General features: G+C 46.2%; 1 protein-coding gene across 6 annotated transcripts in view; it reads left to right on the top strand.

Moving 5' to 3' along the window:
* Positions 1-15839, top strand: part of Ankrd6 (ankyrin repeat domain 6) — a 136759-nt gene that overhangs the window by 73749 nt on the left and 47171 nt on the right. For 5 of the 6 annotated variants that reach the window (XM_076924023.1, XM_076924028.1, XM_076924027.1 and 2 more), the window contains exon 2: positions 12177-12440. In XM_076924023.1, the coding sequence (XP_076780138.1) occupies positions 12321-12440 (120 nt within the window). In that variant the 5' untranslated portion in view covers positions 12177-12320. Of the gene's footprint in view, positions 1-8174; positions 8498-12176; positions 12441-15839 lie in introns of those variants that run through there. The other variant, XM_076924025.1, reaches the window with a different exon arrangement.

The following is a 15839-nucleotide window of genomic DNA, read 5'->3' on the forward strand; positions in this document are numbered from 1 at the left end:
CAGGAGGTGGACAGTATTAGCATAAAGTCACACCCTGCGGAGTCAATTCCACTTGATTTTCAATAGTATTTCTTCTATGGGATTCCTCTGGGGACAGAAGCCTCTTTCAAGGCCTGAGAGGACCACAACCCAGGAGCCTCAGGGCTACCACTCAGCCCCTCCCAGCTGGCTTCTGCTTTTCTGTACTGCTGTGCTTTCCAGAAATGGTTGCCTCTGACTCTCTAGGCCTGGATCCCTTTTTAGAAGTCCCCTGTATTTAATCTCCTTTTAAGCTCTGTGTGATTACCTCACCCCCCCACCCCCACTGTTCTTCCCTTCTGGCCCCAAGTCTTCTCGGCAGCGTGACTTTCTGTAATAACTGTAAAAGCCACATCTGTCTGCACACTTGCCTTTGCCAACCCCCTGTCCCTGCTCATCACTTAACGCTGTGCTTTCTCTGTCTCCCTTGTTTGATGTTTAGACTTCATCCACACTTAATGTCTGTTTGCACACACACACACACACACACACACACACACACACACACACACACACACTATAGGCTACCATTGTATATGAGCAAAAGCATCTGGTTCTTACCTTTCTAAGATCGTATGACCTCGCTTAATATTATACTTTGCAGATTGTCAATTTTCCCTGCAAGTTTCAAGATCTATCACCCCTGGGGATACAACCAATAGACTATGTATTCTACCACAGAGGCACATGAGCACCCATATTTATTGTTGCTGTATAGGAAGCGGACTAGTCTAGATGTCCATCAACAGCTGAATGGATAAAAAAAAAAATCAAAACAAAATGAAACATGGGCATGCTTTTTGAGGGGTCACTACAACATTAGTAGTTCCTGGAATATGGAGTGTGAGAAGACACTGGAGAAGGCACGTGCTCTCTGAGAGGCTGTGATTCACTGGGTAACATAGTGCTCGTTTGTTCCTGAGCATGTCATCGTGTTCCTGCACTAGGCTGGACACTTGTGATGACAGTACACAGAGGAATGAAACACTGTTGAGTGTGGAAAGACTCAGAGGCTGAGAAGAGGAATGTTGTGAACATGAGCAACGCTAAGGAATTTCATCCTCACAGGCTTCTGTGTTTGTAGGGGAATATTCAAGGAAGCATAGTCTAAACCCCAATAGTATAATTAATAATAATAATGTAACTATTATTTGTATAGTATATTATTATAGTATGGTATATATTGTTATGATTGTATAGTATAATCATTATAAGTAATAATTATAATAATAATTATTACTATTATCACTTGTGCTAAGGATCAAACTCAGGGTCTCAGTATATTAGACAAGTGTTTTACCACTGTGTTGGATGATCAGCCATTATCTATTTTTCTATGTATGTGTTTTGATACATGTATGTCTGTGTATCACATGCATTCCGTGCCCTCAGAGGTCAAAAGGGCGCTGGATCCCCTGGTTTGGAGTTATAGTTATGAACCATTGTGTGGGTGCTGGGAATTGAACCTTTCATTAGTCAGCCTTGTCACCCTCTCCTGTAATTCTGCATCTTATACCCCAGAATCTTCTCTGATCAGGGCAGTCTCTTTTCAAGGAGAGGCAGATAGAAAGGGTTTTTGGAGCAAAAGGTAGTAAGAGAGACTGGCAATAATGACTCAGTCGCAGTCCAGTTTCATAATGCTACAGTGAGGTTTTCAATGCACATTCCTAGCCAGGTGTGGGGGTGCACACCTGTAATCCCAGTGCATGGGTAGTAGGCTGGAGAATCCAAAGTTCAAGGCTAGCCTTAGCTGTATAGTGAAATCAGGGATAGTCTGGGCTGTGTGAGATCCTGTATCAAGGAAAGGCGGTGGGGGGGTGGTGAACAAGGAAAGAGAGGGGGGAGAGAGGGAGGGAGGGAGGGGGAAAGGGGGGGAGGGAGAGGGAGGAGGGGGGGGAGGAAGGAGAGGGAGGGAGGGAGGGGGGGAGGGAGAGGGAGGGAGATATCAATTGATTGATCCGAAGTAGATGTCAGAGCTGGAATTGCTGTCTAGTATGAGTTGGGCTGTGGGAACCTGGAGAACAAAGGAGGAATGGTGGAATCTTCTAAGAGGAGGCCACGCTTGAATCAGATTAAAGAGAAGAGGTTTTAGGGGTGGTGTACAGAAAGTTAGAAGTATAAATAGCACAAGGGTGCTTTCTGAAACTCTAACTACCCCCTAGCCAAGCTGCGGGCAGGATGTGGGGAGGCTTGTCAGAAGCGGCTGGAATTAGAATCCGGGGGCAGATCACAATAGGTTTGTGTATCCCTGGACTCTGGAGGGATGTGTATCTGACAGTTACAGGGATAGCCAAGGAGAAACATGCCCACATGCACACTGTTAGAAGAAACTTGAGACAGATGGGCAGGACTAGAGACAAAGAGACCAGAGTAGCAAATGGATTAATGTGCGAGTTCAGTCCTGGAATTAGCAGAGCCTCTAGTCTTTACGTCAATACTCTCACAAGTTTGACGGAACCACAGATAGAGACAAAACATTGGCACCGGGAGCTAGGGAGATGGCTCAGTGTTAGCGGAGGTGCCTGCAATGCAAGGATGGGGCCCTAAATTTCAGTCCCCAGTAGCCACATAAACACTGAGTGTGACAATATGCCTCTGTCACCTCAGCTGGGGTGGCATTGAGACAGGTGGTGCATGCTCAGGGTCTACTAGCCAGCCAACATAGCCAAACTGGTAAGCCATAGATTCTATGAGAAACTGTCTCAAAAATAAGGTGGAGAGCAACAGAAAGACAGCTGACATTAATTCTGCATACACACTCACACACACACACACACACACACACACACACACACACACACACACATGGGGGTGGGGGAAGACTGGCTACGACCTGCAGAGAGGCACAGGGTGAACAACTCCTTGTGTGTCAGCTCATGGTCTGTTTATCTTTGCCATCTTGAAGCAGATGGAAGTAGAAAGCTCCGTTTCTCATCACCTCCTAACAGTGACAGATCTGATAGGGAAACATGTCTGTCAGAGGCTCACTGATCTGAGACCCGGTGAGCAGACAGAGAATGTGACTCTGTGTTAACTCAGTGACTTAGCCTTCCTGGGAGTCAAGTTTAATATGTCCCAGCAACTCTGTATCCGGGTTGTGTTGGCTTGAGTACAGTTTTCTTTAATGGAAGATACATTTGAAGCCAAAATATACCCACTGTCTGAACCTTGACTGTGAGTGTGGTCTGACTTCTCTTTCTCCTGAGGTACAGACCCCTTTATGGAAGCAGATTTCCATATACAAGCTGAAAGCCACTTTACTTCCTCAGTGCACTTTCTATGTTCAGGTCATCACAGATAGGGGCTTCAGAAAACATTCTCAATGTCCAGTTAAAGAGCAGCTATCAGCGAGTACCGGATCCAGGCAGTGCTGTCAGAGAAGACAGAACAAGGACCATTTGAAAGTAACCTAGTAACCGTGCTTATCTCTCTGAGCACAGCTGCCAGACATCCTTCAGTGTGCCTACATCTCCAGCCATCGAGGTGTGATTGCTAGCATGCACAAGGAAACAGTAATTTAGAAAGCCATCTGAAGTAAATGGTGGAGCTGGAGTGGAAGCCCAGGCCGTCTGACTGCAAAGCTCTATTCTTCGTTTCAGTCCTGTACTCTTTCAAATCAGAGCATTGGGTGATTTGCTACAGGGTCGCAGGGAGGGGAGAAGAGGAAAGGAGAGAACGGTTTCAGATGGGGGAACCAGGTTGACAGATTAACCCTACAGCCCCTTATCAGGGTGGGGACACAAGAAAAAGAAGAGGTTTTGAAGGAAGGATGTTGAGAAGAAGCATCCACGTAAGACGTCTGTTGGACAACTGGGTGTTTAAATATAGCACTTTAGAAAGAAGTGAATGAGGCTGAAGAAGTAGACGTGGCGAGATCTGTTTCTAGGCAGCAGAAGAGGGTGTGGGCTGTGAGGAGGAGAGGAAGATGAGTAGAGAAGAGAGCCAAGAACCTCCAGATCCTACGATGTTTAAGATCCCTGTGAGAGAAGAGCCCTTCTGTGAAAGAAAAGAGAGTCCTGGGGTGGGTAGGAAAACAGAGCAGGTCACAGACACTGAGGAGGGAGGATGATGGATGTTGGAGGTGGCAGTGCCTGATGGGATGGAGGAACTGTATAAGGCAGGAGCTGAAAGGATATCGTTGAGCCTGGACTTAGACCAGTGTAAGAGCAGCTGCTGCACCAGGAGGACCAAACGATAGCTTCTTCCAAAATTCAACCCTGCTGTGTGGTCTGAGGGGTTTTGTACACCCTGCTGTTCCCTGAGTGAGATGACCATCCTGCACCATGTTTATAGAAGCTTCATGCATAGCAGTCAAACTTCGGAAGAACCCAAAATGTCCTTCAATGGATGGAGTAGCAAACTCTGGTACATCCATACAATGGAATATTATTCACCACTGGAAAAAAATTGGCTATCAAACCACAAAACTATATGGGAGATGGACCTTAAATGGTTATTTCTAGTATAAAGTAACCAGTCTGAAAAGGTGACAGAGCTGGAAGCAGACAGTGGCATTGTGGGAAAGACAGAGCCGTGCAGACTTGAAGAACAAGGGGTTTTTAGGGAATGGAGCTATTGTGTATACTTTAACTGCAGATGCACGTATGGGGCATCGGTCAAAGTTTCCCACTGAGCTCTGTGACAGATAAGGAACTGTGTAAAGGGCTGAACCCTACTGGAAACCAGGGGCAGGTCTCTGATTCGCAGAGATCCACCTGTTAATGAAGAATGCCCATGTTTAAAGGAGAGTCAACACCTCACTCTCCTCCTGCCTACCAACTTCCACTACCAGGCAGGGCAGTTTCCTTGACATGGTGTGACAAATACCATCTCCCAGTTTACCAGTATCATCTTTGGTCATTGTCCTTGAATTAAAAGCTCTAGTGGCAGTTGCCACTTTGTCCTTGTCCGTAATTCTGCAGTCCTTCAGACCACTCTACCTGTGCTAGCTCTTGTTAACGCCCATGTCTGTCTGCCCTACCTCCAACACTTGCCTGAGCTCCTTCCTTTCCCTTAGCCACTAGAGAGGAGTGATTTCTCTCCCAGTGTCTGCTGTTCTCTCTGCTGTTACAGTCAATGGATAAATACTTAAAACATCACAAAGTAAATAAAAAGCCAAACAATTGACCAAAGCTCTAAAGGGAGGCAAGTATGACTAGGGCATATGGACGCTCTTGGGGAGGTTTTATTGGTTTGGACACATTCCTGTTTTTTTCTTGAGCATCTGTGGGTTTACCCAGAAGGGTTTCAGGGTGGCAGCTCCCCGTGGCTCTGGTGTAGGCCAGCTCTTTGGTGCTGATGCGTATTACTAAGGATGGCCTCCAGCTCAGTAACTCCTCGGGTCCTAGGAGCTCTGGTCCTCTGATGTGTGCAGAAAGAGAGGGAAGACTTGTATATCTTACTCCTGTTTTCTCTGAGGGTTGGAGCCACAACCTGCTTCATCCGGAAAGGACAGGTTGTCTAGGTAGCGTGTCCTCTCATTCTTACAAAATTCGTAGGTCCCATAGGCCCCATAGCAACCGGCTGTTAGTTTTTCTGTCATTTATGCAATGGATAATCAAGACCAGCTATGTTCTGTGCACAGTGAGAGGTATTGCAGATGCAGGGTGAGGGGAACAGGGCTCAGCTTGAGGTAGAGACCAGCCCAAGCCATATAGCATGTTTCCACAAGGGGTGCTGTAGAGTCACTTGGGCCACCGTCACACTGTAGCCTGAAGGGCAAATCCACAGGAGAATCTTCCTTCAGGTCTAGAGGCTACAAGGTGTATGTAGATCAAAGTCTAGCAGGATTCAGTTTCTCATGAAGCCTCTTCCTCAGCTGCAAGTGGCTATTTTTCCACATTGTCCCACCTGGGAGGTGAGGGAGGTCAAGGGGAAAGAAAGTACATTTGGCACTTCGGAGTTTTGATGTCTTCTCTATAACAACACTCCCCCATCATGACCTAATTTCATTTTAATTGCCACTTGTTTCCAGCGACAGTTCCAGTGGGGCTTAGGGTTTAGTCCATTGCAGGAACCTGTAGGGAGCTGCAGGTGACATGATGGGAACATCTTGTTTGCTGTGGTAGATGGCATCTGTAGGGACAGCCATGGGCTGAGTTTTGAGCACAGATAGAGTCAGTCCCTGCTATATGATGGGCAAGCACAGCTCCGGTTGGGAGGTGCTGGTGGTCTTTAGTAAGCAATCATCCTTGGGGAGACTAGGAGGTCGCTACAGCTCTGGTCCACCACGTTAATGAGTTTTACCTCTAAGCAGCTTCTTTAAAAAGTGGAGCTGTGCCACCCAGGTTTCCTGGATAATAGACACTTGTCACCCTGAAGTAGAAACTTAAGGGTTCTTTGGAAAGTCAGTTATGTTTTGCTGGAGCAAACATGTGAAGGAATGTTTTCCCAAATGAAAGGATGTTTTGCTAAAGCAAGCACCTGAAAGGACATGACAAGAAGGATTCTTCGCTAAAGACTCAAATGTATTGGTCCCCTTACATTGCATTAGTTGAGTTCCTTTTGTTGGCACTCCAGAGAGAAACACACCAAAACAACAAAACAACAACAAAAAACCAAAAAAACAAACGTGTGCTGTGGCTTCTTGCTACTTCTGAGGACTCTACTGAACTGGACTGCTGGTGTATATCCGTGAAGTGTTTTTTAGTAGATTGAGCTACTGCTAACCTGTGAACTGAACTACTGATTTCCTGACAACACAGATGGGAGTTGCTCCAAAGAACCATTTCCTAACAGGTCCACTTCCCCTGTAGCCTTTCTTTTCCACTACACTTTTTACACACTCTGGTGTGTGGTGGGCTAGAAGGAAGGTTAAAGTGTTTAAGAGCCAGCATTAAAAATAGGGTTTGAAAGAATTAAAGTTACATCACCCAACTTCTATAACAGCCTGTGTTTCCTGCCAAGGTGGTTGTTGATTGATTCAGCAACCATCGTATTTGCCTGTCCTTGCAACAGCTCAAGAAACAATTGTCCCTCCTTCTTTTCAATGGCAGTATGAGATGAGGCCTGAAGAGGAGCCTCTGTGCTCTGCCACCTCCTTCCTTATGCCGAGAACCTTCTGCAAGCAGGACATCTGTCCCCGAACTTGGGTTTATGGCCTCAGGAGGAGCAGCTCTCATGGTTCTTTGAGACAATGGACTTTAAGCTGGTTGCTTTGTTTCTGGCACCTGGTCTTTTGGGTCTTTGTTGTGACTTAGCAGTGGCCAGGTTAGTAAGTAGTTTCTTCAAAGTAGGAGTCAAGTTATGTTCATCATTGTTATAATGTCACAAAGTCCCCAGTGGTGATTGCAGTAGTAGGGTGTGATTGGTTTTGGATGAACTAATATGAAAATACTTGTGTGTGTGTGTGTGTGTGTGTGTGTGTGTGTGTGTGTGTGTGTGTGTGTGTGAGAGAGAGAGAGAGAGAGAGAGAGAGAGAGAGAGAGAGCAAGAGAGAGAGAATAGATAGATAGATAGATAGATAGATAGATAGATAGATAGATAGATAGATAGATAGAAAGAAAAGGGACAGACAGTGTTATTGTCTCTTGGCAATTGTTCCCCTGGTATATTTCCACATTTGTGCAGTGCATAGGCCAGAGTCCACAGTCTGACCTTTCTGTGCCAAAGGGCAGAAGCTGGCCCTGTGGCCACAGGGACTGCTGTCCTGAGGGGAATAGGAGTGAGGTGAGGCAGGATGGTGGTCAGAGGATTTGTGGCCAAATTACTCTTTCCTTTCTAATCCTGTCTTCACATGGAAAATATGGTTTCTGGGCTCAAGTCAAAAAGAAAGCCTAGTCTCCAGTGAGAGTTTCTGTTGCCTGAGGAAGTGTTGCCTGAGGAAGGCACACCTGTGATGCTTGCTTCTGCCTCAGAAGGGGCTCTCCACTCCCCACCCCCTGCCCCTGCTCCCTTGCACACACTGTGGAGGAGTTCACCAGCAGATTGGATTTACAGATATCTTAGTGGTTACTCTGCCAGACCCTGTCTGCACTGCTGATGCTGCAGTCCCTGTATGGGACTCTGCTCAAGCCGCTTCTGTCTGGATTGCTGTGCAGGATGCCAGCATTTCCCCAGCTGTTCCTGTGAGGACAGCGGGTTGTCTTCTTATCCTTTCCTGTGTGCTCCCATTTACACCGGGCTGCAAACTTCACCTCTTGGTCACCCGAGCATCCCTCTGAAGCACACTGCTCAGCTGTGCATCGCTCCGACTCTTGTTGGGCAGGGTTACAGGTCCTCCGCTTGTAAGAGAAAGCAGTCTCATAAAATCAGGCTCTCCAACACTCAGAACAGTGGCAACAGAGCAGCATCTGGAGCTGAACGGATGCTTTCATAGCTTGGTGATGCAGCGATCCTCGGCAGGGGAAGCTAAGGAAGAGGCGGCTTACAATTGCTGTAGGTAAATCCAAGCCAGCCGCCGAAGCTCTGGGAAGCTTATGATCTCCCCAGGAAAGAATTGACTGCGTTTCCAGAAAGAACCCAGAGGACCGCTCCATGTGTGAGTAATCTCTCTGGTGGGAAAAAGCTAGTTATTCTAAGTCTGCTCTCTAACCACCGCTCTGGTGGGCTAAGCTCTGGTGGGCTCTGCACAATGCCTGGCTAGGACTTTGCTTTGAAAGGCTTGTTTCAAGTAGTGTATTGGGAGGAGATGAAATGTGGTGGCTTTCAGATATTGACTGGCACCAGGAGAGTTGGTTGTAAATCATCAATAAAGAAGAAAAATCAAACCTCATAGATCCTTTGCCATCCATAGCAAAACAGAAAAACAACAAAAGAAATGGCTCACTGGGGAGCAATGAATGCAGAAGGGATAGAACTGGGAGGGGAGGAGGCCCTGGGTCTTAGGAGCCCACCCACTGCTAGTGGTATACTCTCTGGACTTACTGTGCTGTCTGCTCCCTTCCTGTCTGAAGAACAGGCAGCAAGTTTGCCTTTAAGTGTTTCCCTCCAGAGCACAGTGAAAACATACACCGTGACAAAGGACGTGATTGACAGGTGTGAGGCAGACAGATTGCTCACATCCAGCAACAAGGCTCTATTGGATGGTGGCTATCTTACTGGAAGAGGAAGCTCAGATTTCATGAGAGGGCATAGCTGCGGCAGCCAGGGCACAACAGGTTATAGTGAAGTCTAACTCATAGTCTGAGGGGTGGTCACACCCTTATATTTTCTTTCTCTCTCTCTTGGGGTTTTCCATCCTTCCCTATCCCAGCCTGCCTCCATCTGGCCTAGTTTGCTGGTTTCCAGACAGGGAGCAGAGCATCCTCTCACTCCAAGTGAGGTCGGGAGGGGAAACTGGGAGAGAGGAGACTCAGCATCTGTGGTCCTGTGCACCTGCCCTTTGTGTAAAGCATCTGCCAGTGTAAGTCCTAACAGTGAGATGATCTCTGCACTGAAATCGAGAATGACTTTGAGATGTCCAAGTGTGAGAGGGTGGTGTTAGCTGCCGATAAGAACAGATAACCTGGGGTGGTGTTACTGCTGCTCGTCTTGCAAGCAGTTTTCTGTGCAAGCATGCTGGGGGTAATGGGGTGTATCCAAGATCTGTTGTAAATGACCACTGTCTGTGGGTGTGTGGGTTCTATATGGGGGAAGTAAAGAGGGTCCTTATGTAGCCGCAACAGAAAAGCAAAACATAAAATGTCATTGCTGGTTGATGAAGATTTTCTCATCAATGGGGTGTTTTTATATTTTTGTTTTAATAGTGATGGTAGCTGTACATGCAAAGGGCAATTTACCTGGTAATTAGCTAAATGAAGCTATCTCAGCCTGCAGCTGTAACTGTAAGAACTTCTGGCTTTAGTCTCATTATCTGAGAGGCTGCATCTGTTGCATGAGACTGCTGTCTGGGATGGGAGTGGCAAGCAATTTACCAGAAGCTGGTTGGACCTGGTATCTGTTGCTAAGGGGGCTGGATTGCTGTGGGGATGGGAAAGTGCAGCTGACTCCTCGCCCTTTCAGGAAAGCTGTGGAGTAGACTGGGTGGGATTTAGCAATCAGGCCGTCTTTGACTCAGATACCCTTTGTAAGAAGGGTTCTGTAAGGGAAAGGGTACAGATAAAGCCGAGTGTATAGAAATAACAAATGGGAAGATAGAGGGAAGGACCTGCAGATGGGAGCTGGAGGCTAACACTGTGCATTTGTCTGCATTTGGCAGAGTGGCTTTGCAGTATTTGAGTTGAAGGAGAAACAAATCAGTGTAGTTTGTGTGAATGGAATGCAACCCCCCTGCATAGGAGGAAACAGTTCACCCTGTGTTCATAAAGACAAGCCTCCTTCGTGTGTGTGTGTGTGTGTGTGTGTGTGTGTGTGTGTGTCAGAGGCAGGACAGGTAGGAGATAAGCCCCATGTGTGTTCTGTGTGGCTTTGGGCCTTCCAAAGGCATTTCTAGCTGTTTCTCTCACTGCTTTTGAGTGTTAACTCTGTTCTTTCATTGGGCTGGGAATGTAACTTTGTGGCTGTACACTTGCCTGCCATGTGAAAGGCCCTGGGCTCGATTTCCAGCACAGGAAGGGAAATGTACATCTCAGAGCTGACTAGCTGGAGCACTGTGCTTCCGGTGACCTGCTGAGCAAGAGCATGCTGGCCTTGCCAGAGTTCCTTTCCCTCTTTTCTTATTATCTTTTGCCCATACTGGGGGCAACAGATGGAGAGCAACATGAAATGTGATGGTAGAGATTGGGGGTAGATAAGAAGTATCTAAAATTACGGTTTTTGCATCTGCCTAGATTTCTTTCTTATAATGAAATGGTTGTTCTGTATATAAGACTCTACCTAAGGTTGAGTGATTATCAAGTTTCTGGAAGCAACTGTGAAAGATGTCAGTATGTTCTTGAACAACAAAACATAATCCGATTTGAAGAGTGTGATCTTCCGTGTGTGTGTGTGTGTGTGTACGAGTGTGTGTGTCTGTATACATATGTACATACAATGTGGTTTCCATGAAGACGTCAGAGGCCAGTTTGCTGCAGTCTGTTTTCCCCTTCCATCATGTGGGTACAGGAACTGAGCTCAGGTTCTCAGACTTTGCACCAAGTGCCTATACCTGAGCCATCTCCCTGGCCAATACGAACATGTTTTAAATACAAACACTCCCTCTTCCTCCCCCTGCCTCAGAGCTGAAATCAGTACCCTGACTTGGTTTGTTCTTTTTTTTTTTTAAACCTCGAAACTGGTTGGTTGTTGGTTGGTTGGCTGGTTTGGTTTTCGAGACAGGGTTTTTCTGTGTAGCCCTGGCTATCCTGGAACTCACTCTGTAGACTAGGCTGGCCTCAAACTCAGAAATCTGCCTGCCTCTGCCTCCTAAGTGCTAGGATTAAAAGCGCGCACCACCACTGCCTGGCTTTGATTTGTTCTAAAGATATTACCAGGGCTGCTTGAGCAGAGTCTAGAGTTCTGTTAAGGCTCTGCCCTCAGTGGTTTGGGGGCTGTTTCTTTTCCTCCCATTAAGCCAGGGGGTGGGGGATGTTGGAGGGGGTTGTTCCTAAGCTGGCAGTGCTAGAGCTGCCTGCACTGAGTGAGGCATCAACTTCTTTACATGCAAAGTGTTTCATCAGCTCAGAACTGGAGTCGACCCTGGGCTCTGCTCAGTTCTCCACCTGCTCCAGAACGCAGGAGACTGTTGTTTGCATAAAGTAAAGGACGAAGGAAATCACTTTTGCTGAGGGAAGGGGTGGGGATGGGAGTGCCTCCTCAAAGAGACACCCTGCCTATCACGGTCTCTGAGTGCATGGTGGATTCATAGGAACCTGGCCCTCAAGACCAAAGGTTGATTATACATAGTACATGTTGTTATGTATATAACCAGGAGGTATCTAGGGAGTTAATATCAGACCCCTTCTTTTTTAAAAAAATAATTAAAATACAATTGTGGCATTCTCCCACCATTCCTCCCTCCACCCTGTGTTTTATCAGGCCTCAGAGTAGAAATGCAGCCTCCCAGTTCTGCCCATCTTGTGGAAAATGATCCTGAGGAGGGAGGAAGTGGAGAGGTTGGCACACTCTGCTGCCTTCCACTCTGACATGCTGTGGAAGTGAGCTTTTGGCTTCCTGTCTCCTTAGCTTCCCTCCCCTGTGCTGTGCAGCAGAGGAACACCCTGAGGTCAGCAGAGGTGTGGTCTGTCTGTCCTCATATGCTGAGTGGCACTGATGGCCGCTTTGTTTTGTGACCCCCCTAGGACCTGAAGATGGAGTAGTAACAAAGGCATCCCCCATGATTCTGAGAACCTTTTGCTGTGGACTCCAGCCCCAGCCAGAGGCTGCATGTGGAGCTGAAGAAACTGATCTGCTGCTTTCCTGAGAGCCCCTTTCTCTCCTAATTCATGAGCCAGCAGGATGCGGTCGCTGCGCTTTCAGAACGCCTGCTCATAGCTGCGTACAAAGGCCAAACAGAGAATGTGGTTCAGCTCATCAACAAGGGTGCCAAGGTAGCGGTTACCAAGGTAACAAGGAAAAATGCCATAGCTATTCTCTGGGAGTAGCTTACCTCTTGTTGGCTGCAGAACTGTTGTTTGGTTCATAGTTTGAAAAGAACTGGCTTTTGCTAAAGGGATGAAGTCTTGGGAAATAACAAGAAGCACCGAAAATGTTTTCATTGTCCTCTTTCAAATGGAGAGTTGGTAATTTATATTTGACAGTCAGAAAAAAAATCACTTATAACTTTTCCCCACCCACATTTGAAGCCAGTGGACAAGATATCTCTTTGGAGAAATTCCTACTCAGAAGTTCACTAAACAGTGAGCTGGGGGTGGAGGGTGGTAATCATATTAGGCAGGCCTCCTAGCAAGGTGGACCAGCCTTTGGTCAGAAAGCCCCCACTGTAGTCTCATTGTCCGCTCTGACAGCTTGGACTAGATGCCTGTCATTACTACTGCGGGGCTTAGTAAGACATTGCTTATCCCTCATCAACAACACAATGGCAGATCAGGGAACAGTTGATTGAAGGCAGTCTTATAGCAAAACCCCCAGAAAGGTAGGTCCTGGCCAGGTGTGTCTGTGCCAGCATTCAGGAGATCATAAGTTTGAGAACAGCCTGGGCTACATAGATAGTCTCAAAAATAAGCAAAAAATAAAGTTAGTCCTTTCACTGTTGAAGTAATGCTGATCCAAACATAGCCAGCTTCTAGTGCCGCTGTGAGTACCATGAAGCCCCCTGGAGAACATTCTATTCTCATCCTGAAGACATTTCTGTCCAGGTGGAAATGTATCTTATATCCTTGGTGCCCTGGTCCAAAACTCTCCTGCCTTCTGCTCCAATGAGAGCTGTACAGATGGAGATATGGTTTCATTTTTTCACATGGCATCATCTGTTAATATCTGACATTCTGGGTCAGATGTTGGTCAGCTGTCAGTCTCCATCCCTCTGAATTACATACTGGTCTTAAGAGAGAGAAAATCTTGTGAGTTACCCATGGAACCCCAGAGATCTACAAGTGTAGCCTGAACCTAGCAAAAGAATCTTTAACTGCCAGGCCAGTAGATGCTTGCTACCCATTAAAGGTAGCAGGTAAGCCAGGTTAGGATTTGACTTTGCTGTGTTTGCAGATTGTGTGACTAGCTTAACTTTTCTAAGCCTCAGTTTCCCTATCTGTGTTAGGAGAATAATATCAACCTTTCAGGGCTGATATAATAACAGTAACTTAGTCAAAGCGTTTGCCACATAGGCTGCCAGACCTCATTCGTTGTTTTGTTTGGTTTTGGTTTTTTTTTTTTTTTTTTTAATCCACAGCTTTATTGAGGTATATTTTACATGCCCCAAGATTAATCAGAAATTTCCAGAATACTTACACCATGGTGCAGCCATTGCTGCTGCTAGGATTGAACTGCCCCTCTCATTCGTATGTGGACAGAGCTTGAGGGGTAATTAAACCGGATGAGTCTTTATGATGAGATGAGTGTCCCTGCATGTGGAAACACCAGGGAGTCTGAGTGTTTCTCTCTCTGACTTTCTGGGCCAGAGGTTGGTCAGCTGTCAGTCTCAGTCACTGCTGCATTTTGAGTCCCTGCCCTTTGAGCACACAGTGAGAAGTTGGTCCTCAGCAAGCTAGAGAAAGAACTCTCCAGGGCCCACCCATGTCTGTGCCCTCATCTGGGACTTCCTTAGGGGAGATTCATCTCTGTTGTGGCAGCCGGAGCGAACCAAGGCAACCGCATTCTAACTTTAGAAAGCTCCAGTTACCCAGTAAAGGCTATATATCCATCTACTGTCTGCCCAGTCTCACCCCAGCTCTCAGTGATCATCGATCTCCTTCTTGTTTATCAGTTTTCCTTTCTTAGATATTACAAAGAAATAGAATTATAAGTGACCTGGTTAATTTTTATGCCAACTTGATACAAGCTAGAGTCATCAGAGGAGAGCTGTAGGTAAGACTGTAGAGAGCATTTTCTTAATCAGTCCATTGTGGGTGGGGTCATCCCTGGGCTGGTGATCCTGAGTTCTTTAAGAAAGCAGGCTGAGCAAGCCATGCAAGCAAGCCACTAAGCAACAGCACTCCAGGCCTCTACATCAGCTCCTGCCTCCAGGTTCCAGCCCTGTTTGAGTTCCTGTCCTGACTTCCTTTGATAATTAACAGTGATATGGAAGTGTAAGCCAAATAAACCCTTTCTCCTAACTTGCTCTTTGGTCCTAGTATTTTGTCACAGCAATAGGAACCCTAACTAAACACACAGGGTATTCTGTCCTCATTTCCTTCATGTATCAAGAGTTATTCATGTCGCAGTGGGTGGGTACTTCATTCCTTCTTATGGCTGAATAGTAGCACATAGGAAGCAAACATAGCAGTACACAGTATCTGCAGGTAGGAAGGGTGGACAGCATGGATACATTGAACAAAGGGGTGACTAATGTCCCTGGTGGGATTCAGGGGACAGCGTTGCTCAGAACCATATGCAATTTCAGACTTCAGAATTGTATAGCTCTTGAATTTTCCATTTCTCATTTCAGATTGTGATTGGCCCTGACAATGGGTTATCATAGGGAGTGAGACGGTGGGTAAAGGAGGATTCCTACTGTCCTTTAGTCAGTTGATTGACATTTCCGGCTGCTTCTAGTTTAGGGCTATTATTAAAACTCCCATCACAGCCGTGAGCATCTGCATACACGTCTGTGTGGGCAGAGTTTGCATCTCTGTTGGGTGAATATCAGGGAGATTTGCTGAGTCACATGATAAATATGTTTAACACTGTAAGAAAATGCCACGCCTGGTTTTAAAATGGGTTTACAATTTCATGTTCCCACCAGAAGGTTTGAAGGTCCCATTTCGTATTTTACCTGTGCATACTATATCCTAATGATTGTTTGTGGCAATGTTATCTTATTACTAAAGCCTAGGCTGGCCTTGAACACATGGGCAGTCTTCTTGCCCCCAGCTTTCCACTGGGATTACAGGTATGGTCCACCCTGCCTGGTCATGATTTACTTTTAAATGCAGCTAATCTTTGACTTACAATGAAGTTATGTCCCCACAAAACCATCAGAGTTTGAAAATATTGTAAGGTGAAATGCATTTTCTATACCTAACCTATCGACCATCTCAGCTTAGTAGGGCTGCACACTCGGGCTATACTCTACTCTTTCTGGTCATGTAGGAAACTGAGAGTTGTGGCTTGTTGTCACTTGCCCAGCATCCTGAGAGGGTCCCATACTACATATTTCTGGCCTTGGGGGAGGAAAAAAAAATCAAAACTCAAAATGATTTCTGGTGAATGTATAAATTACCTTTTGAATCAGTGTTGAAGAATTGTAAGTTAAATCACCATAAACCAGGCATCATTTTTACATATCTTTACAAAAGTAAAACTTATACACCCTGGTGGTGATTGTATACACTTTTAATCCTAGC

This window comes from Arvicanthis niloticus, chromosome 25 (genome assembly GCF_011762505.2).
Source record: "Arvicanthis niloticus isolate mArvNil1 chromosome 25, mArvNil1.pat.X, whole genome shotgun sequence".
NCBI classification, from domain to species: Eukaryota; Metazoa; Chordata; class Mammalia; order Rodentia; family Muridae; genus Arvicanthis; species Arvicanthis niloticus.